The following is a 22413-nucleotide window of genomic DNA, read 5'->3' as shown; positions in this document are numbered from 1 at the left end:
GTTGATTTATAGAGATGGCTTGTTGCTTCATTTTATGTGACAATCGACATGGGTTGCTTGAGCAGAATATTCTAATGTTTTCTTTATAACTATAGTCAACGGCGATATTGATATTATTGAAAGAATTGTGTAAATTAAAATAAGGGTTCCTCCAATTAGCTGTGATTATAAAAATTTTTGGGCGTTTCTTTAAAAATTATGTTTACTTATAACAAACTGGGTTTGAAAATGTCTAAAAAATATTTTTCCAACATTTGTGTGAAATAAAGTTTCTAATGAAGATAAAGAACCCATAAAATGTCTCTATCATTTACAGGTTCAGTTCATTTTGCATTTATACCGACTTCGCCTAGAAAATTGTTAACTTAGTGGAAAAACTCCGAGATACTTGACAAATAATTTATCAATCAGCATTAAATTTGACAAATAATTTATCAGCATTAAATTTTTTAATTAAGGTAAACAATTTATAATTTTGGCAATGAAACAAGTCAAATCTAAAAACCTTGGCAAAAATTGTCGTTTATGAGTCAGTGTCGTTTTCAAATTATAATGTCATTTCTGACATGATAATGTAGTAGAGAAAAAGATTTATTGGAGAAATTTGGCTTTGTTCAACACGGAAGGTGAATCAATTATAAGACTAAAAAATCCGTTTTTTAATTGCAAAAGTTCTACAACTTTTTATCGTTCAAATTATGCGTCATTTTTTGCGTTACATCATACGTGATTATCAGCGAAAATGCAAATAATCATCTATAAGCAAAGATACAAGGGAATATACAACGCCAAACTCCTTTACACTGCTAAATAAAATCATTCAATTGTCCAGTCAAAAATCATTCAATTGTCCGATCAAAAAATGAATTACCGAAAACAAAAAAAGTTCACAAACTATTAGTAATAAGAAAATCTTTAACTCATCAGAGAATGTTAAAATAGTAGTAAATATATCAAAATGAGAAAAATAACTTTGTAAACTAATACGAGAAAAAAGATAACAAGTTTAATCTTTTTTGTAAGAAGGAAGAAAACTTCAATCAGGTCATGGTAAACCAATAAGTAATCTCCAATTAAAAAAAGATTTAGTGGAACTTTAATCTTTGGCAAAGGGTTCCTGTGGAGTTTATATTAACTTTTTTAATTATTCCTGTTTCCGCTCCAATTTAATGGATCCGTTTTTTTCCAATAATTGATCATCAATAGAACAGCTGTAGATAATTTTAAAAAATCAAATTTCCGGTAGTCTTCTTTCGTTTGGACACTTAATTGGTGTCTTTTTAGGGAATAACCGTTTAAATAAACCGGATGCTTTTTTCGGGTTAACTAACCACGCAACAAGTCACAAAAAAATTGTTTTGTTAAAGGGGTTTAAAAACCCCACTTTGCATAAGAAAAATTTGTTGTTGTTGTAATAGTTACAATTACATAAGTTGCAATTCAATTTATAAATATTTAGACAAGTTTCAAATAGGCTCTAACCCAACTACATTTATTCTAAAAAAGACGTCTTAAATATGTTTTTTAGACGTATTAGACGTTTATACATCTAAAAGACGTCTTTTTTAGAATCGATATTTGCTGGCAAGTGACCCACCCTATAAAATTCTAGTTCAAGTGTTGAGTAAAACATGACTTAGGCAACGAATAAGCGCAGTAGCTTTTTATTTTGTTAAAATTTCGATCGAATAGAATGTTTTAACTATCAAAACTTTTCTTTAGATTGAGCAGAGTGAATTGACACATTCTATCAAAAATTTTCTTTAGTTGAAATTTAGTCTTTTAGCTGGTCTTTTCCTATTTTATTTATACTATATCATAAGGTTTAAACCCAAATTTTTGAAAACAATATTTTTTTATCATTATTCATTTTGGAATGAAGTATTTTATTGTTGTATAAAATAGATTTTATTCCATTCAATTTAAAACAACCAAGTTTGTTTTTTAAAATTTCAGAAAAGACCATCACTTGAAATCATTACTCGTTGTGTTTAATTTCCAACGATATATAAATTACGCTCGTATTACTTTGTTATTCTCAACCCATTTTATTAATGCATTGAAGCTTCCCTGGATAGATTTCTTAAGAGCAATAGAGTACAAATGTGGTTAATATTGCTCGACGAGGAGAATACGGGAAATCAATAAAATGCCAAAATGTATTTTTATTTAAATCTGCCCGTTCAAAAAAAGGTCATTTTTTAAAAATTTTCAAAAAAAAAGAGAAGAAGAAGAAGAAGAAAAAAAAAGAAGAACTTCAGCAATAGAATGGTTAGTAGATAGCAAACATTAGGTTAGGAAGAAAGCTCCTTTGCACTTTCATGAACTTGTTTAATTCAATACAATCCTCTGAATAAACACAATTAATCTACAATATAATTACCATTACTATCAACAACAAATTTCCATTTATTAGGCAAGGAATTGATCACATCCTTGTAGAAGCTGCCTGGCTGCGCCTCGAAAAATCTACCAATGTCGACTTCGAGTGAGTAAGCGTTGTCAAAGCACTTCTCTGAGATGTGAAACTTTAAGCCTTGGTAAAGGTGATAAATAACTATATCCATGCGAATACTAGAGATTCAATTTATAAAATTATTAAGCAAAAATCTCATGAATAATAAAGTTTTTTGATCCAAAAAAGCATAAGCAACTTGATATTAAATTACTTGGAAATAATATAAAAATAAAATGCTAAGATGCAAAAACTACACAATCTCAAATAGGCATGATATATTTTTAGGTCAGATAAAACTGACTTAAATGTCAAGAGAATAAATTGAGCATTATTATCTAGTTGCTTTATACCTCAAAGTAAAAATTTAGTATTAAATTCAAAAGTTTGAAAAGCAGTTTTAAAAGTGTGTAAAGCAGCATGGCCACCAAATAAAGTTAAAAGTCTCTATGAAAACCTATTGTTGTGTTCATTTCTAAAATCTTTTGACTAAATGATGTTTAATAATATAAATAGCCTGAATTACAAAGTTTCATGCTCCACGCAATTTATGTTTAATTTTAAAGCGAAAAATACTTTATAAAGGGCTATTCGGTCACCGAAAGGATTTTCTGCTTAAATTCAAACATCTTTCTTGCTAAAAGAGAGTAGTTAGTTACAATAATAAAATATAGTGAGGATTTTCCTCCTAAAAGTAATTCACATGTGAATTCCTCTTCAGAGGTCTTCAGAGAAACCTTTTCAAAGGTCTTTGTGAAAACCTCTTCAGAGGTTTTTCTGTGAACGTTTTCTTATTAAGCTTTTCAAAAACTTTATTTATTTGAACAAAAACAAGTCAATGAAATATTCCGCTAAACATAGTTAACCTTTTTTTTTTTTTTTTTTTGCATTATTAAATCAATGCATCAATATATCGAATCGCTTGAAACATTAACTTTGATATTCATGTGGACCACTTTTCATTTAATCTCACCCCTGATTTCTTAGTTGAATTACATACAGGTTTTCGGCAAAATTTTTTTCTTGCTGTAAAATTTACTAGTTTAAAGATCACAGAAAGTTTAATTCACTATATATTTTTGATTATGGTCTTTGTAACTTAATTCACTATAAATTTGTTATTATGGTCATTGTAACTTAATATGAAATGGAAAGGAGGAAATCTACGCTTCTCACTAAAAAAATAAAAAAATAAAAATTTTTTAAATAGTTAAAAACATTCTCTTGAAATTTTATTGCTTCGAGTCTTTTAGTCCTATATTTAAAGAAAATTCCAATCCGGATGTTAATCTGATGAAATTACACAGCATTTGTTGGAGTTTTATTATTTTTTTTATTGTACAAGTTATTTCATTGTCAAAAAAAAAAAAACCTATAGAAAATATGGATTTTTTTTTTTAACAAAGTTATCAAAATTTATGAATTTATTAAGATTCATCGATTTCTTCAACATTGATCAAAAGATGATGCAATAAAATCATGTGAAAAAAAGATGAGTTTTTTAAATTAAAAAAAAAAAATTGAAAATTTGCTTTTCTTTGTTTTTCGTTGCAGAATCATTCGTTAAAATCAAAAGTTTTATAACTTTGTAAATTAAAAATTCTTTTAAAATCAATCAACCATTTTTGCATTTATGCAAACATAAAAGTCTCAAACCCAATGATAAATTGTGTAACTTTAATTCAAAAAATTGTATAAAGAAGGGTTAAGTAAAATAAAAATCATAATTTTTAGGGCATAGAACAAAACAAAAAGAATATTTTTGGATATTTCAATTATTGAAGTACCTTTACTTATTAGGGTACTTTTAGGGTTTTTCCTAATTTTACTACAACTATTACCCTAAGTAGTCATTATTTTTTAAACTTATTTTCTTAATTTTTTTTTCCGATCTGGAAAACCTCAGAAATTATTCAAAAGTATTATATTTGAGCTGGGAAAACAAAGCCAATAAAAAAATACATAAACAAATTGGTTTAACAAAGTTGTTGTTCTTAAAGTAGATTGCTGCACACAATTGGAATTTCTAATTTTTGACTTAAAAATAATGGAGTTTGTTTACGTTAAAAAGAGTTCATACTCTATAATCCAGACAATTCACAAAATAGATTCTTTTTAATTGTCTATTTAAAGAACTTTTTAATACATTTACAAACTTCATATAACATAAGTTATTATAACTTTAACAATTGTAGTTGTTATTTTTCTTCAAATATGGAACTTAGAAAATTTTTATGCTAGTAAAAAAAACAAACAACAACTGCCCTTTGAGCTTTTTCAGCTTTGTTTAGACGGACCTAACGGTATTAGAAGAAAAAATTTCCTAAAACGTACGGGATTGGTTTATTGATACTTATAACCCAATAACAGTTACTGGGTATAATGATCAACATTAGGATTATGGAAATGATATAGACTATCAAATTAATGGCGAGAAGTTCATCTTCGCATAATTTTTAAAATTTGCTGTTTAATATTGCACATTTAGTAAATACTATACTTGTCTCATTGCTGTAAAAAATTGTTTTTACATATATTGTATTTCAGGAAATAGCACTATATAATATATAGTACTTGTACATGTTACATACATCTGTAGTATATATGTATTACATGCTTGTATAACATATTATTTAAATATTTATAGTGTACATATACTAAAATACGACTTGGTAAAGTAATATTATGTATATGCATTTGTACATTCAATTTAGTTGTTACAATTCACTGTTTTAAGAAAGACATGGATAAAATTATCAACATTATTCATTCTTGCCAGGTTAGTAATTTAGTAATTCTTTCTTTCTTTTTTCTCTTGTTCATTTTTTTTTAATATGTGTTTTTTCCTCCATATAATGGCACATTAATAAATTGTCCTATAATTACCTGCATAAGTATTTCAGATATAAATAATTCAATAATTCTATAATATCAAATCTATGATCGATTTTTATTATACTATATAAGTTTATTAAAAGAATCATATTTACATTAAATAGTTTTTTGAGTATGTAGGAAAAATTCATGATGATTTTATTGTAATGGTAAACCTATATGTAAATATTGAAATAACTATAATTTTAAGTTCTGTTATATGCTACATTCTTCCGAAAATCAATATGTTTATAATGTTAATAAAGGCTATAAAAAAAAGATATTAAATTTAATTAGAATGTTGTTGAAATAAAATAATGAAAAAATCTCAAAAATAAAAGCTAAAGACTCCAAAGTGTTTGATAAAGTTAAGGTATTTTATAAGGCATAGTAAAATAATAAAGTTTAATCCTATCATTTATTGGAAAAATGAAATACAATTTTAAATGAGGAAGTTTTTTTTGTCTTTGGATTAAATGATAAAATGCAATTATTAGGTTTAGATTAGCCTTAAGTTAACAAAACAAAATTTTTGATAAATTCTTAATGAGTTGATTAAAAAATACTCTTAGTAATTAATGGTTAATTAAATGAATACAGTTTCATTGAGAAACATGAAACATTTTATACTTTTTAATTGCCTAATGTAATCTTTTATTGGAGACTAAAAATTTATTTTGAGCTGAATGTTGTTCAGGCAAAATGACTTCTATACCTATTCCAAAATATTTTTTTGTTTTATTTGAATGCATTAGTTGCAATATATCTCTAGAATTTTTCACCAAGCTATATAAGGAAAGAGAAAGCAATTTTTCCCATTAGCTTACTTTTTCAGTTCAACAAACAGGGTGGAATGCAAGTGAGCAGTTTGACAAAAAGAAAACATTGATGATGATCGCTCCTTAATCACATCTATTGGTTATGATTGATTTGCAAAACTTACTACTGAAGATCTAAGAGAGATAAGTCATATTCATCCTGTATCACAAATGAGATGCTGAATTCTGTGTAATTAGAAAAGTGAGAAAGCTGGACAAACAGATTCCTTACGAATTCTTGGAGAGGAATAGGTATCACTATTTGCATACACAAGGAAGATCCTTTCTTCAGCCACATCCTCACCTCAGATAAGAATTATATATTTTCTGGGCCAGATCTGAATTGGTTCATCATGAGATGATGACATAGGAGAGTTATTTACTACTGCAATTACTGTACTCAGCTCCTGTGCCAGACCATATATGGTAAAGTAGACCAAACAGAAACTAACGGGGATGGAATGAGAAGTTCTGGCTTTCTCTATATTTTCTAGACATCTTACCTGCAGATTATCATTTATTCAGAGTCATAGACTTCATGAAGAGCAAGAAACTTCACAATAAACCAGGAGTTTGAGAAATTTTTCACCTCCCAGATCAGACAGGAGGTCTTTCATTGTCATAGTGATTCTTAGCTAATAAAGCCTTTTGTATTCAGAAAAGTAGCATATTTTTTATATGATCCAACTTTACTACACTATTTTAAATTTCAAATGGAACTCTTTTTCAAATAGCTTCTATTTCTTGTTCGTAGCCTACAATTTTGCTTGATATTTTGCCTGATATTTAGCCTGATAGTACTACTCTTTCTTTTCAGTCAACATAATCTCTTTTTTAAAGGTTTTTGCTCAGGTGCTCTAATTTTGGCTAACTGTGGTTGTAAAAACTTTTCTAATAGTTTTTGTTATACATATGAGAGTTTAAAATAAAAAATTATGGTATGTTAATGTAAATAAAATTTGTAGTTAATCAAAAGTACAATATCAGCTGAGTTTTTTAATTTTATTACATAGCTTATTTGGCTTATTATATATTATTATATTATGTCTTATTATATATTAGAATAATAATATATATTCTCTTATTATATATTGTTATATTATATATTATTATATTGTATATTATTATATTATTATATATTGCCTTATTATATATTATTATACTTTCCCTTTAAAATACAATATTGTGTGAGGACTGTAAGTGATACAAAAAAATGATGCCAATAATGATACAATTCAGCACCCAAAAGTGCATAAAGTTCAACTGTGTTAGCTGAATACAGTTGAACTTAATGCATTTTTGGGTGCTTTTTAAATTAGACTGTTTTTCTTAACTTTTTCATATAACTTTCTTATTGAAAGGTTGATTTTATAAAGGCAAATTTAATAACTGTTTGTTGGTCTGAAGATAACAAATCATATTCTTGATATTTTTATTTACTTTTTTTTTTGATGCTGTTTAGTAAATTTGTTTAAATTTTTTTTTAGGAAGATGAGCTTCCACAGAATGCAATTCAAGACTTATTATTTTTACTGAAAAGCTTGGTTTGCGGAGAAACTATTGATTTAGAACTTGAGAGGAAGGCGATGGATTCTTTTTTAAAAATGTTTTTAAAGATAGTAAGTTATTTAAAACTCTAAAAATACTAAAAATAATATTTTTTAATAAATGCTGTACTCTTTGATTTTAAAACAAATAGAAATAAAGATATATTTATTAAAAAAGTTCTTTGCTTTATTATTTTTTTTTTTTGCTTTACTCTGTAAACTATTAGTGCAAAGTATCTCTTCAAAACCCCTTTTAAATCAAGGAATGTAGAATGTTACACTTGTATTCTATTGTCTTTATCTTTCTCTTTCTAAAATTTCTAAACTACCAGCAGCATTTTTCTACGGCTAATCTAATACTGTAACTGATCTTTAGGTTTTAGTTTTTAATATTATTTAATTAGTAGTTCACCTATATTCAGAACTTATCAGATCATATTGAAATCCTGAGATCTATGGTTCAGATGCTTAGAATGAGGTAAATAACTTGGAGCTTGTAATATTTTTAACAAAAAAAGTTGGTTATCAAAACTATTTTGTTTTCAATCCTCATGGATGAATGTTGAAATTATAAGACTATTAATTATTTCTTCTAGTTTTATTTTATTTTTAAAAAACTAGTTTGTAATGAAAAAAATTTTAAATTTTGAGTTAAAAATGTACCATTTTTTCTCCTTTTTTTGTTTTTGCTTTGTTAGAATCGCAATTACATTTGTTAGAATGATTGATTATTTGGTTAATGATTTCTCTTTAACCAAAGGAAGTTAAATGCTTTTTTTTTTAGAGTAAATGACAAGGGTATGCTTGTACAATGCAAGATTTGTGGTGCGTAGTGTTACCATACCTTAATCCTAAACATTTGAAATGGTTTTAAAATTTTACATTTTAAGTGTTTTTGCTTGTTTGTTAACATGTAATTTAGCCTCAGTTTTGAGAAACTAAAAATCAGTAAATGTGTGATAAATCATGTAATCTTTCTCCAAATTTGATCAAATTTAGAAAAAAATCTTTGTTTTATGGTTGAAATAGACTAAATTTCAGCCTTTAATTCCTTAAAATTCCAGAGACATTTCTGTCCAATTTTTTTTGTGTTGTTATTTCAAAAGTACTGGGTTCAATTAATTTGTTGAAGGTATCCATACTTATGTCTTAAAATCTTACATTGGTGCAAAAAGATCATCAATTGTAGTTCTACTACTGCAAAAAAGTTATTTGTGTTTTGCACCTTGTGTTGAGGAAAAAAGATTGTTTTCAAAGCATAATTATGAATCGTCACATCTAATCAATGATTCTCAGCAAGTTCCGTCAATGTCTGATTCACCGACGCAGCGTCTACATCCACCAATTAATGAAGAACTCAAAAATGATATCGACACGAAGCTTGCTAATTTCTTTTACCGTACGGGTATATCATTTTGTTTAGCCGAATCGGAGGCCTTTAAGGATTTCGTTAAGTCGCTCAAACCATCGTACGCATCTGTCATCCCGAATGCTAAAGCCTTATCAGGATCTCTGCTCACAATCAATACACAAAATGTTCTACTTCTGTAAATGAAATTTTGAATTCTGAAACAAACTTAACACTGATGTCTGACGGCTGGACGAACATAAGAGGCGATCACATAGTGAATTTTTGTATTAAAGCGCCCAATCAGAAGCCTTTTTTTTACACCTCCATAAATACATTCGGAATCATTCAAAATTCATCTGCAGTTGCCGCGGCAATCTTACAAGTTATTGAGAAGATTGGCTCGCAAAAATTTACCAGTTTCATAAGCGACAATGCTCCTGTTATGAAATCAGCGTGGAGGATCATCGAGGAGAAATATCCACACATCTCGGCTAGCGGATGCGGAGCTCATGCTTGTGAAGGACATAGTTTCTACAGCTGGGGCCACAAAAACAGTCAAAGATGCAGAAGAAATTATTAAATGAAGGAAATTCAACCAAAGAATACATCTGCTGATGTTATGGCGTTGATAAAATCTAACCCATTTTTGGACCGTCTCTCTAAGCTTGTCAAAAGCATTGAATTTCCTTCCAACGTGATGGGAAAGCTAGAAAGTGATGAAGCTCCATTTTTGGACCGTCTCTCTAAGCTTGTCAAAAGCATTGAATTTCCTTCCAACGTGATCGGAAAGCTAGAAAGTGATGAAGCTCCATTGTCATGTGTATGATTACTTTGGTCAAATGTACAATTCATATATGGACGATAAAGACATACAACAAAAAGTGTAATCTCACCTCGACTTTCTCTTTACACCAGGTATTGGAATTCCTTTCATATTAACGCCCAAAAATGCCACAGAAGGTTTATATTTGAATGAAGATAAAACCGATTTTATCACTGCAACAGTTGAATTCGCCGAAAAGATCAAACCTGAAATTGCTGACGCTGCTGAGGATGATTTGATTGCTTTTATAGGAGAAATAGCTGCGCTGCCTGAGAGAAGAAAGGAAAAAATATTCAAGATGAACGCGCAAAATTATTGGAACATTATCGGTCGCGATAATTATCCTGCTCTTTACAAAATTGCTAAGCCTATTAAAGAAATGATCTGCTCATCGGCTACAGCAGAAAGAGCTTGGTCTACCTTTCGATTTATTCACTCGCAACTAAGAAATCGTCTTACGAATGAGAGAGGTGAAAAGCTGGTATTTTTGTATACCAATATCGTGCTGATGGACACAAATGACAAGACTGATTACATTCTTGAAGAAGGTGCAATTCTCAATGAAATTGAATGTCAAGAAATCACCGAATAGGCGCCAGCATTATATTTTTTTATTACTGTAAGAATCTTTGAAAACTCCTATTGTTACTAATCACCAAATTTATAATAAAGTTAAAATATCACTTAAAACATTTTTTAAGTTTAAAACTTTTTTTTGTTGATTTCAAAAAATCGTCTGCAGAGCAGTAAATTTTGTCGGCGCCGACGTCTACGCAGACAAATTACACTGTCTGCGCAGATCTGCGCAGACAGTCCGAACCCTACTGTTTATATATGTAATAAAAGCTAACTGCTATGATTTTATTTTGTCTAAAATCAAGTATTGCAGATGCTGTAAGTATATGGTTGTTTGTTGTTTTATGAAGGCTAGCAATTGAACTTAGTCTATTCACAATTCCTTAATACTGTCACAAGGTGACTTACTGTAATTTGTTGCAAAGAAGGACCAAGTAGCAAAATCTTGTTCATGTTCACATATATTTATGAAGTGTTTGCAGTTTTTTTATTGGCCAGCACATCTGAAAAATGACAAAAAGTTTCTATATCCTAAGAAATATTGCCCTTAACATGTTCAATTGTTAACTTCATCACATGATATACACCATGCAGTATGTCATCACAGTTGAAACATATTGAATTGCTTTTGTTTTCAACACAGTTGAAACATATTGAATCGCTTTTGTTTTCATCACAGTTGAAACATATTGAATTGCTTTTGTTTTTATCACAGTTGAAATATTGAATCGCTTTTGTTTTCATCACAGTTGAAACATATTGAATTGCTTTTGTTTTTATCACAGTTGAAACATAATGAATTGCTTTTGCTTTCATCACAGATGAAACATATTAAATTGCTTTTTGAACATTGTTTATTTTGTAATAAACTACTATTGGGTGCAATTTTGTTTCAGTGAAAACTTTATTTTGTCTTGTACAAAAAAACTCGTAATTTTCTGTAAAATTACAGAGGACAATGACCTCAAGAATGAATTGTAATTTTTTTAACTTATTTGTCAGAGAATGAATGAAGATACTTGTGGTGTCATTTAGACTTCTAACTCAGATTGGTCTGTTTTCTTCCACTGTTTAATCTAGATCACTAGAATCACTGTTTGTACTCTATCAAGAATCTTCATTAATATCATTTTGAGAGTAGAATTCATTTTCAAGATGTGTCTTAATATAGTATCATCACAAAAGTTATAAAAACTTTGTATCTGGCTAACTGCTTTTAAACTTAACATATTTTCTTTTAGTTTTGAGAGAATCAAATGCTTTTGCATGTGAGATCTTCAAGCTATATTTACAAAATCTTTTTTTTTTTCCCCACCATTTGCCTGCTGTTTTTATTGTTGAAATAAAACTCAATAATTTTATCTACAGTCTCTTGATATATGTCCTTTCCTTTTTTTTCTTCTAGGGAAAATCTCCTTTTTTGGCAGCAATTTACTTTTTTTTTTCTGCACCATAGAATTAGTGGCATTAAACTTCTGTTTAATATATTTTTATTAGACCAAGAAGTTGGAACCAATTTTAGTAGTTGAATTTTCTGAATAGAAATTCAGCATTTTATCTTTGATTTTTCCTATAAGTATATCCATGTCATTTGCTTTACATTGAAATTCTTTAGATAATTTACTATTTAAGGAAGTTCAAGTAAATATATTATTGTAAATATATTTAATGTCAAAAGAAATATCTTGTTTTATCATATCTATATATTGACTATATAGTATTCCCAACACCTTCTATTTGTGCTTATACACTTATTGTTTCTCTTTGAACAAATTTTTATTCAGTCTTTCAATATTTAGATCACTTGCTTTCTTATGCCCTTTTCTAATTTTAATATACAGAGAATGGTTTGAGGTTTTTTACTAGTTTAATTCAGTGTTCCAGTGAAAAACATTTGGTAGCTGAGACATAAGGCAACATTTCTCCATCAAACCTAAATTCAAGTAAAACAAAAATCAGTTTTTGTGTTACTGCTACTTAAGTAGCTTAAATCAATATCAGTTTAAAAATTGCCAAAGTTTGTAAAATCAAAATGAGGAATGTACTGTACAAGCATTACTTACATATCGTTATTGTTGCAAGCAAAACACGTAAGTCCAAAAAACTGAATTTTACAGGACATAAAAAGAAACTGTTTATTTTTTCAATATTATGTAATCAGCTATAAGTCTTTGTGAATTCAATAATCTTGTAACAATACTTGAAATATAATTAAGCAATTTTTTTTTTTAAATTTAGACTTTGTTTTGTAAATTTCAGACATATGTGATTTTTTGACTAAAGTGGTTTGCTTGCAACAATGATGATATTTGTTAAATGTCTCTTTAGCATTTCTTATTGCATTTACGGCAAGCTTTGTTTAGTGCTTTTTTAAGTTTCTGAGTTACTTCCTGTATTAACTGCTGATATCAGATATGGTTTGCTTCCATTATCAATGCTATAATCAATTATGGGGTCATTACTGACTGTGCTCCTTCCATCCTGTATATTAGAACAACCTTGTTTTGTTAAATTGACAAATTCTTCATATTTTCTTCCTGAAGGTTTATATCCAGTTTTGAATTTTTTTAGCATTTTCATAAATTCAGAATTTTGAAGCCCATTAAATGGTATGTTAGCAGGAAGAAAAAGTGGGAACTTGCAAATTTCATTCATCTTTCTGTTTTTGTGTTGTTTTAAAATTAAGTTTTAAAAATAATTGTCTTTCATGTTTTTAATGAATTTGTATAAAAATTAAAAATTGTGTCTAGTAATTTAGCCAATATTCTATATAAATTGTGTCTAGTAATTTAGCCAATATTCTATATAAATTGTGTCTAGTAATTTAGCCAATATTCTATATAAATTAGAAGTAGGATCTAACACTTTTCAGAAAATGAACTTATATATCTAAATAAGCTTATATTACTAGCTTAGCTAGCTAGTAATATTTTATTTTTCTCTATCTCATTTCTCTACACTTATTCTTAACAATAATTCTATGTAGGCTACAATTTAGATCTCTACACATCTTTTTTAAACAAAGTCTTTTTAGAAGCTTCATCACATTGTTAAAGAAACAACTTATTTAAGAGTTTATTTACAAATGAGAGTATATGAGCACATGTACACTACAATCTTTACACACTATAATACACTGTGTGCGTTGTGTTCATTTACTCTAGTCTGCAAATAAACTCTTAAATGTGTTGCTGTATAGTATATAAGTTATCCTTCAATTCTGTTAATTCATAGTATGTAATTATTCATTTAATAAATGTAACACTCTTCAAATAGCATTTCTTCACTTAAGCTATGCAACTTTAAGTTCAGTCTTTTCCACTAATAATAATCCTTTTTTATCTGGTAATCAAAAAGGAATTCAACATAATAACATCCATTTAACATAATAAACTCACAAAAAAAATATTTTTGCAAATTTAGAGACCTGTGCAAAACAAGATGAAGAACCCAATATAGCAGCCTGAAATGTACTTGTTAATTTGGTTTTATTGTATTAACTTTAGATACTCTTATTGTGTTAATACAAGGTGAAGAAAGCAAAATCAAAGAAAAGTATGGAAAGTGGAAAGAAATAATTACGGTATTGTTTTTTTTTTAAAGTTCAAACATAAATTTAAAAGAATTATCTTACCATTAGTGTCAGTTTATGGCAATATGTAATTTTCATGTTAATGTCTTTAATCCTTTCTGTATTGGCAGTTTATTTCCTGTGAAAAAAGTTTTAGTAATAGAAATAACATATCTATTAACTGATAAAATGCTTTTTTAATTTGTCCAGAAACTTTTGGAGAAAAAGAACTTTTTAGCAAGCAGTTGTTCACTTATCTGGGAAAACTAAGTTAATAAAACAAAAATGGCTCTGTGTTTCAAAGAGCCTTTAACACTTTATTTTTGTTTATTTTATTTTATTTTTTTCAAAAGAAATGATTACACTAATAGAATGATGAAGAATTTTTCTTGTAATCATATTTTTTATAAATCAAAATCATATTCCTTGTAAAACAAATTAATTAAATGCTTTTCTCATCAGAAATAACAGAATTTTAACCATTCATAAATAATTCTAAAAATATTTAAAGAATTTTTCAGAAAAGTATAAATAAAATAATTATAAAAAAAAATGGAAGAAATGTTGGTTTTCAGGAAAACTATTAAATAAATATTAAGCATTGATGGTTGGTCTTCAATCAGAATATTTTATCAATTCAAATGATCATAATAAATTACCTCTTCTAATGTTTATTTATTTACATTTTTTTAATTCATTTGCTGTTATAGTTATAGTTTTCACTCAATTATTCATACCCTTACAAACTTCAGTGTAAATAGTTTCTGGCTGATTAGTTGTGTTACCCAAATTCAGCATCTCATCAAATCCAGCATCTCATCAAATCCTGCTTGATAACTTTGTTGAACAAACATAGCTGCTTGATAACTTTCGGATCCATGTTGTGTCTTTGGTTGCTGATAATTTAACCGCTTTACTAAAACTCTTTCTGAAGCACTGATAGATATTTATACATGTTAGGCCTGAAGAATGTTAAGTAGTGGAGATTCTCTCTTTAATACCAAGCTACTTTTTCACCAATTCCAAACAAATAACTTGAAAAACCAATTTAAAAAATAACTTGTACTAATTTGCTAAAGTTGTTTAAGTTTTTTATGTGAATTTTTTTACATGAAAAATTTAAATACATAAAGTCAATCTTTGGAGTGATCTACAGGATGTTTCAAAAGTTCTGCAAAAAAAGTGCTTGTCTTTTTATCTACATTTCTTTTCTATTAAAACCTGAGGTAGTTAAATAAAAGGAGCAGGGATGGGAATTTTTTTGATTAAAACTGAATGTTCTGCCATCTTGTTCCTATACTGCAAGAAGTTTCTAGTGAAAATTGTCAGTGACAAAGAGCAATGTCAGTAGAATTATGAGTGACTTCTTTGTAAAGTATTTTTTTTGTTCTAAGTGGCAAGAAATACGCACAGCTTTGAAGTAACCCCAAAAAAATAATTACATGCATTCACGTTAGGGGACAGGGATGGCCACAACTGTCACAAATGTTTTTTATTGAAATTTTTTAGCTGATTTGAAAGTCTCTGAGGTACTTTTTTATTTGCTTTCAACTGTGGGATGCAGTGGTTGAGAAACATCTCATAATAGCTGTTATTATATTTATTGCTTTTGAAAAAATATAGTTCTATAAAGAATGTTGCTGTCGTTCCCATCCACACCATCACTTTTTTCTCTTTATTTCTAGTCACGAAATTGTGGGTGTTAATAAATCTAGTAATTTAAAAATTATACTCATGGTTTAAAATCCAATTAAAAATTATACTCATGGTAAAAATCCAATCCACAAAGGTTCGATCATCTTTTACTTTTCCCTGATACCATTAATTTAGTGGTTCCTGATAGTAAGTAGATAATATCTCATGATACCTTTGCAGCTTGAATGGATAGAGCTTCAAGTGGTGGTGCATAGTTTACTAAGTTGTTATATGCTTAAAACCAACACACTTAACAAAGTGTCTGTTGGAACAGGCAGCATGGGCTTGTTTTTTTCTTCCATTGACTTGCTTAAAAAATATCCGGCTTCCACTAAGCTTGTTGACTTAAATCCTTCAAAAATTCACTTCAGCATTGAGTGTTCAAAGGCTTTTTGTGCAAATCGATCAAGGTTTGGAATAACCTGAAAATTATTAACACTTTAAAAATACAGTTAAATTATTAACACTTTATCAGCAGTTTCAAGATGCACTCTCCTGAAAAAAAATTTGTTAAATAAAATGAGTAACACAAACAAAATCTCCATTAATTCACATTTTTTTGCATATAGTAACAAAATCTTAAATTATAGCTGTAAAGGATAAAAGTTAGTTTACTTTTTTGCTGAAATTTTTAAACATTCTACAGAGATAAGATTTCAATTTTTTCTATCAAATGTGTCATCTGACTCAATTCAATCATGTTGTGGATTCTTTATCAAAATGCTCCTTCATCATTATTTACTTTTTGATGCTACTTGTGTGAAGTTGGATGCTTACCTATCATTCTTTCAACATATTTTAAGTTTGTCTGGAAGTTTTTGGTATTCTCTATTAGCCCTTTGTTAAACATAACAGTAAAAAACATAGTTTTTCATGTTTTATAACAGGTGATGCATAAGTTATCCCAAAAAAAAAAAAAAAATTGGTCATTGAAACATAATTGACATAATTTATTCATCCAATTTAGAGAATCTTTAGAGTAATGAGATACATAACATAAATCTGGACAAAATAAATAATTAATGTCACCATGATACTTGTGAATAAATGAAAGAATATATTTTTCCAAAAACTCATTAACATAGATTGATGTATTGATTGCTGCAGCCTTGGAAGTACAAACTATGCCTTAGACATACCACTGTCAGATACAGCTATCCATATAAATAATTTTTTCCGAAATTTCTCTTTTCCTACAAAGCAAACACTTTCTGGAAATGTTTCTTTAATGTTTGTTTCCAGGCATGTTAACACCTACAAAATAAAATTATTTTTCATTATTGATGACCAGACGTGATTTCACATTGTTTTCTACTTTTTTCTTTACTTTTGTTGTTTAACAGTGTGTTTGGAGGTCTTTTCATGTTTTCTGTATTGATTGTTAATTTTTTTAAATTGACAACCAATTTTTGATTAATTTAAAACCCAAATGTCGGAAAACCAGAGCTTTTTATCATAAAAAGACCAATCAGTTTCAAGTCTTTTTTAATTATTATGAATTGTATTCTAACCTTTTTCTTTTTTTTTAAAACAATTAAAGATTTCACTTTTATTTTACTGTTTTTTACACACAAAAGTTCAAAACATTTTCTAAAAGATTCTGTTCCTGCTGCATTTATCCTCATTTTAAATAAATGTGTTTTAAATAACAAAATATACATTTCATAGATTTCTCCTACATATGTATCAAACCACATAGTTGTTTAATTAGCTAGAAAATTTTAATTAAAACTTTTTCGATAACTAGAAATTTTTATATAATATTAACAAAGTGATTATAGTAAAACCATCAGCCAAATCAAGGTTTTGACTCACTTTGATGACTTATTCCCTCTCTATTTGCATTTCATTTTTGGTATCCAAATTCTTCCTAGCTAACTGGTTTGCATCAGGTGTGACCCTGGAGTACTGGTGCAAGACTGTGAAAGTTTTCCCTTTTACAAGAATTATTTAAGTTTAACAAATTAAGTTTAACTATTTAAGTTAATTGATTAGTTAAATTATTTGAGTTTAATATATTGTACAATAATAATCTAATGATAAAGCTGATTTGATTAAAACCAACTTTGCAAATATTATGTTCATATTGAATTGCAAAAGCCAAACTTATAAAATTGCAAATTATAATCCCAATGTTTTATATTATCAGGGTGATGATGTAATTGATTTTAATTTAAATTTTATATCTTTTAATGTTTGTATCTTTTAAAATATTTTTGTCAGAATGAACTGGTTTGTGTTCAACTCTACGAGGCTCTAGAAGAAATGGTATCAATTTCAGTAAGGAACCACTTTATTATTTACAATAGTTAAATAGTTTGAACAATTCATAGATAAAATGTTGTGTATAATTTAGTTTGTCAGACAAAATCAAAAATTTATTTTTTGTACAATTTTTTTATGCATAGGCTTCATCTGATGTTACTAATAAGAAGTTAGCAACCACAATTACTTTAATCAGTGTTATTCTCAACAGCAACTCATATCAAAGGGTGAGTTTTTTTTTTTTTTTTTCGTCAACCAATAATGAGATAACAGTTTTTATTTTTTAATTTTTTTTTTTTTTTTGTCAAAAATGTTTTTAACTTTTATTTTAGAAAAAATTTCATGAAGTTTATGGAATAAAAAAGATGCGAGAAATTTTGTTCAGCAAACAGCAAATGGATTTAGAAGTTGCTCTTGCACTCTTTGAATTGGTTAGTCTTTAAAACAGCTCTTTAAAAAAATTAAAACTATTTTTTTTAAGTCTGTAATAAAAGTAGTTTTCATTTAAGTTTAAGTTTTGCTAAAAAAAAAAAAAAACAGATTTTTTTGTTTGTTTTAAATTTTAAAAAAAAAAGCTTAATAATGTAGAAATTTAAATATGATAAATTATTACTTTTAAGAAAGATTGTACAATCATTAGTGGGGAATTATTAATGATAATAATACTTGTTAAATACAATATAACATTTAATGACATTTGTCACTTGGATATATTTGGCATTATTACACTAATTTTTTATGATATTGAACTATTTTTATCATATACATTGATATATTTGTTTTGTGTTAAGCGTTATTATGTATTAGCTTGAGACTAGGAGATATTCGTATATAAAGGTAGAAGTTTAAAGAGAAATAATCATTTTATTGTAGTTGAGCCAGAGTATTGATAGCCATGTGTAAAGTTACAATTATTTTGTTAAGTTAAAGTTTAATCAAATCACATTTCATTTTAGATTTATCTTATATATGCAGTATCAATAGACTATAAGAAGTAATAATGATGTAGGTTTTGTATAAAACTTTGTTTTTGGATTTCTTTATAGTTTTAGATTGTTTTAGTTGACAACAATGAATCCTCAAAGAATAGCAATTGAGCAAAGATTAATATCAATGAAGAAGTTAGCAAACGTGATGATTGATGTTCTACCTTCCTTTAATGCAGAAGGCCAAGAGTATGTCATTCACAGCTAGATATTTTTAGTATTTTGGTATTTTCTTTGTTAATTAATGCTTTGAGAATCTTGTTAAAGTTTTATCTAGATTTATCAAGGTTGTCCATCTAATATTTTTAGTCAAAAAAGCTTATGTAAATTGTTTATAGAGAAATGCGTCAATAAGTTAAAGGAAACTATTTGACTTTAGGAAAAACAAGTTTCACTTTTATTGATTTGCATGATGATTATTAATATTATGCAATTGTGAAATAATGTTCCATTAACTAAAATTAAAAAGATCCAGAAAAAAAACTTCAAACAAAAATAGTTGAGTTAATAGTTGATCTTTTAATTTTTTTTTTTTTTTTTTTTTTTGATACATAGTAGATTTGACCTGATTGATTCTGATGTCATAATATAGAATAGTACTTGCTTCTGATTTATTTGATTTATTTGATATATTTGACCTATTGATTCTAATATAGAATGTCATAATATAGAATAGTACTCATTGTCATCTAAGATTGACAACTAAAGTTAAATTTTTTTTTTCCATTAGCAAGCATTAATAGCTTGTACATTTCCAACAAACAGTTAAGATTTTTTCATTATAATTGTGTGCTTTTTTTCTGCTGTTCACAATTTGTTTAAACTAAAATATTTTTTTTTTTATTAAGTAAGAATTTTTCATATAAATGTTTTTAACTCCATAATTGGCATTACCATAGTAATTACCATAGTAATTACCATAGTGCTTTGTAGTACTCTGCAGCATTAAAAACTTAAGGTTAACTTTTAATGCATGGATTGATGCTCTGTGTTTACAAAATTATAAGTTAATTTTGATGATTGATCCTCAAGTAAATTAGCATTAAGTCTGGCGTCTTTGTTACTTTCTATCTGTTGATTGGTAAGAAAGGTCATTAATCATAAGATATTCTAAATATTTTCTATACATTGCAACTTTTAATCACAAGAGAACCATTGCATCTCTTGCAACTATATTTTGCAACCTTATTACAAAGGTAGATTTTTCATTCATGTGAAGGGTATAACATTAAAGTAAGTTCTTTTTTAGTTAAAGTTCTTTTTAATCTGAACAAGTGGTACTCAAAAAATGCATATTTAGTAAGATCCATTTCTATTTGAGTTACACTATTGTTTGGTATGAAATGAGAAGAAATACTTAAGAATGTTACTGTAAACCTTGTTTGTTTTGTTTTCTTAACCACTACATGTAAAAAAATATTAAGATTGTGTGAATTAATGTTTTATTTTGAATTTAGAAAACTGTGTGAATCATTGAGAGTTATGTGTGTATCAGTTCCACAAAATCGATATATATGCTGTAAAATTGGTTTAATATCAAATATTATTCAACTTCTACAATATACACAGTCAAATTTAGCTTCAAACATCAAAAGTGAGATTTTTCATTTTTTAATGTAAACAAACAAATGCAATAAAATAATTACTCAAATTTAGTAAAACATCCATTTGCGTAAAGTACACATCTTGTACTTTTATGGTTGTACTTTTACAGGTTGCTTAATAAGTTTAATGGAAATCATCGGATGTCTGTCCATTTCAGCTTCAGAGTTGAAAATGCTGATTGGGTTGTTTCAAACTGTTGAAGTATGACAATTGATAATGAGCATATTAGTTTTTTTTTCTTCTAGTATACTTTTTATACTAATCTATGTCTAAAATCTCATATCTATGATATTGTTTTGTATATCATATTTTATCAATATTATATATTATTTTACTAGTTTGCCAATTTTTTTGTATTTATTTATTTTTTTTTGTATGTAATTTAATGTAGGACTGTTTTTAAATTTAGTTTAGCCAAGCTGATCGATTAGTGCAATCATTAGAGAGAATGTCTTCCCAGAATTCTTTGTACCAGCCATCTCACTTTATCAACTTCTATAACATTTACAAAAATACAGTAAAAACTTTTTTTTGTATTCTTTTAAAACTAATTTTTTTCTGTATTGAACTTTTATCTAATAAATCAAGCATCTTGTTTCAGTATGTTCAATGCCCCAGCATCCAGCGATGGAATGGTAGTGGAGTGTCAATTCATATGTGGATTTGTTTAGATTTTAAGCTTCCAAATAATATTGACTGCAAATCTTTAAAAGTTAAACATATGCTTTACAGGTATGTTTTTTATGAACATGAGTTTTGTTTTTTAAGTAAAATAATCCATAACAGATATATTTTTTATATATAAAAAATTTGCACATTTTTTCATCCAAAAGTTCAAATTCTCTACATTTGAGTTTTTGTAAATGATAGATGGAAGAAAGTATCTTTTGTATTTTCATACTGAAATCGTTGCTATTGTGTAAAAATGAATAAATTTATAATGTAACAAACTTTGTTTAATAAAAATAAAGATGTCTAGTTTTTGTTAAATAAACTCTTATGATGAAGGCTTTTGTGTGTCTATCAGTTTTACTCTCTCTTGATTCATTATTTTTCTAAACTCAGCATAGTTACCATTGTTGTTAACTAATTTGTTTCAGCAAAAAATTTATTTTTTAAAACACAAAAACATCTCAAAATTTTTCTTAATTTTTTAGTTCCTCATTTCAAAAATGTTTTTGAAGTTTTAAGTTACAATTTTTGCAGTTGAAAGTTTTTTTAGACAATTTTTAACTAAATTGTTCTTAATTTATATTGGTTTATGTTTAAACAGAATTTGTTTTTGATGATTCACTTTTTACCTTTTATACAGCTTTTTAAACAGTGATGGAGGAGGGTTTGAATCTTTCTTTACACATGATGGGTTTCTTGTACTAACAGTTCACAGTAAAAAAAAATTTATGTCTGTAACATGTACATCATCACCATTTATTGATCAAGAATGGGTAAGAAAGAATATTTTGATAAGATTTTTCATTATAATTTTGTTTGAAATTTAAGTTTAGTTCAATTGGAAGGAGAAAATTTTTGTTAATATTTATTTCATCTTTTCTTTATTGTATTTGTATAATGAAATAGGGTAGATTGTTTATTAATGAATACTTCCTACTGATAGTGTAGTCTATCAATTAATCAAATAACTGAATTAGGGTAGTTTAACAGGTAGTTACTAAAAATCCGGACTGACTTTCAAAGGGAAATACTCCCTTAGTTTTTAAGCTAGAGATTAAATGAAAATTTTGTTAAATAGGGTTTTTAGTTCTTTATTTCAATTAAATTTGTCTTCAACCAGTCTGTGTCTTCGGATTCAGCCAACTCTAAGGCAAGTTGATCCAAAAAGTGAAAAT

At 27.4% G+C, this 22413-nt stretch overlaps 1 protein-coding gene across 3 annotated transcripts in view; it reads left to right on the top strand.

Annotated features, from left to right (window-relative positions):
• The first annotated feature begins 5088 nt into the window (after positions 1-5088).
• The window catches only part of LOC145186207 (neurobeachin-like protein 1), a 36590-nt gene continuing 19265 nt past the window's right edge, over positions 5089-22413 (top strand). For 2 of the 3 annotated variants that reach the window (XR_016455366.1, XM_090097010.1), the window contains exons 1-14: positions 5089-5234; positions 7635-7766; positions 8117-8172; positions 8479-8519; positions 13951-14027; positions 17934-17990; positions 18119-18202; positions 18308-18406; positions 19038-19150; positions 20419-20555; positions 20676-20767; positions 20976-21083; positions 21168-21298; positions 21879-22011. Coding sequence is in view for 2 of the 3 variants with exons in the window: in XM_090097010.1 (XP_089953136.1) it covers positions 5199-5234; positions 7635-7766; positions 8117-8172; positions 8479-8519; positions 13951-14027; positions 17934-17990; positions 18119-18202; positions 18308-18406; positions 19038-19150; positions 20419-20555; positions 20676-20767; positions 20976-21083; positions 21168-21298; positions 21879-22011 (1296 nt within the window). In the remaining variant the exon portion in view is untranslated. Of the gene's footprint in view, positions 5235-7634; positions 7767-8098; positions 8173-8478; positions 8520-13950; positions 14028-17933; positions 17991-18118; positions 18203-18307; positions 18407-19037; positions 19151-20418; positions 20556-20675; positions 20768-20975; positions 21084-21167; positions 21299-21878; positions 22012-22413 lie in introns of all 3 variants that reach the window. The other variant, XM_090097012.1, reaches the window with a different exon arrangement.

Source organism: Hydra viridissima, unplaced genomic scaffold (assembly GCF_058129835.1).
Source record: "Hydra viridissima isolate aposymbiotic clone 2 unplaced genomic scaffold, HvirCarnegie_v1 scaffold_9, whole genome shotgun sequence".
NCBI classification, from domain to species: Eukaryota; Metazoa; Cnidaria; class Hydrozoa; order Anthoathecata; family Hydridae; genus Hydra; species Hydra viridissima.
This window is presented reverse-complemented; position numbering and strand designations above follow the sequence as displayed.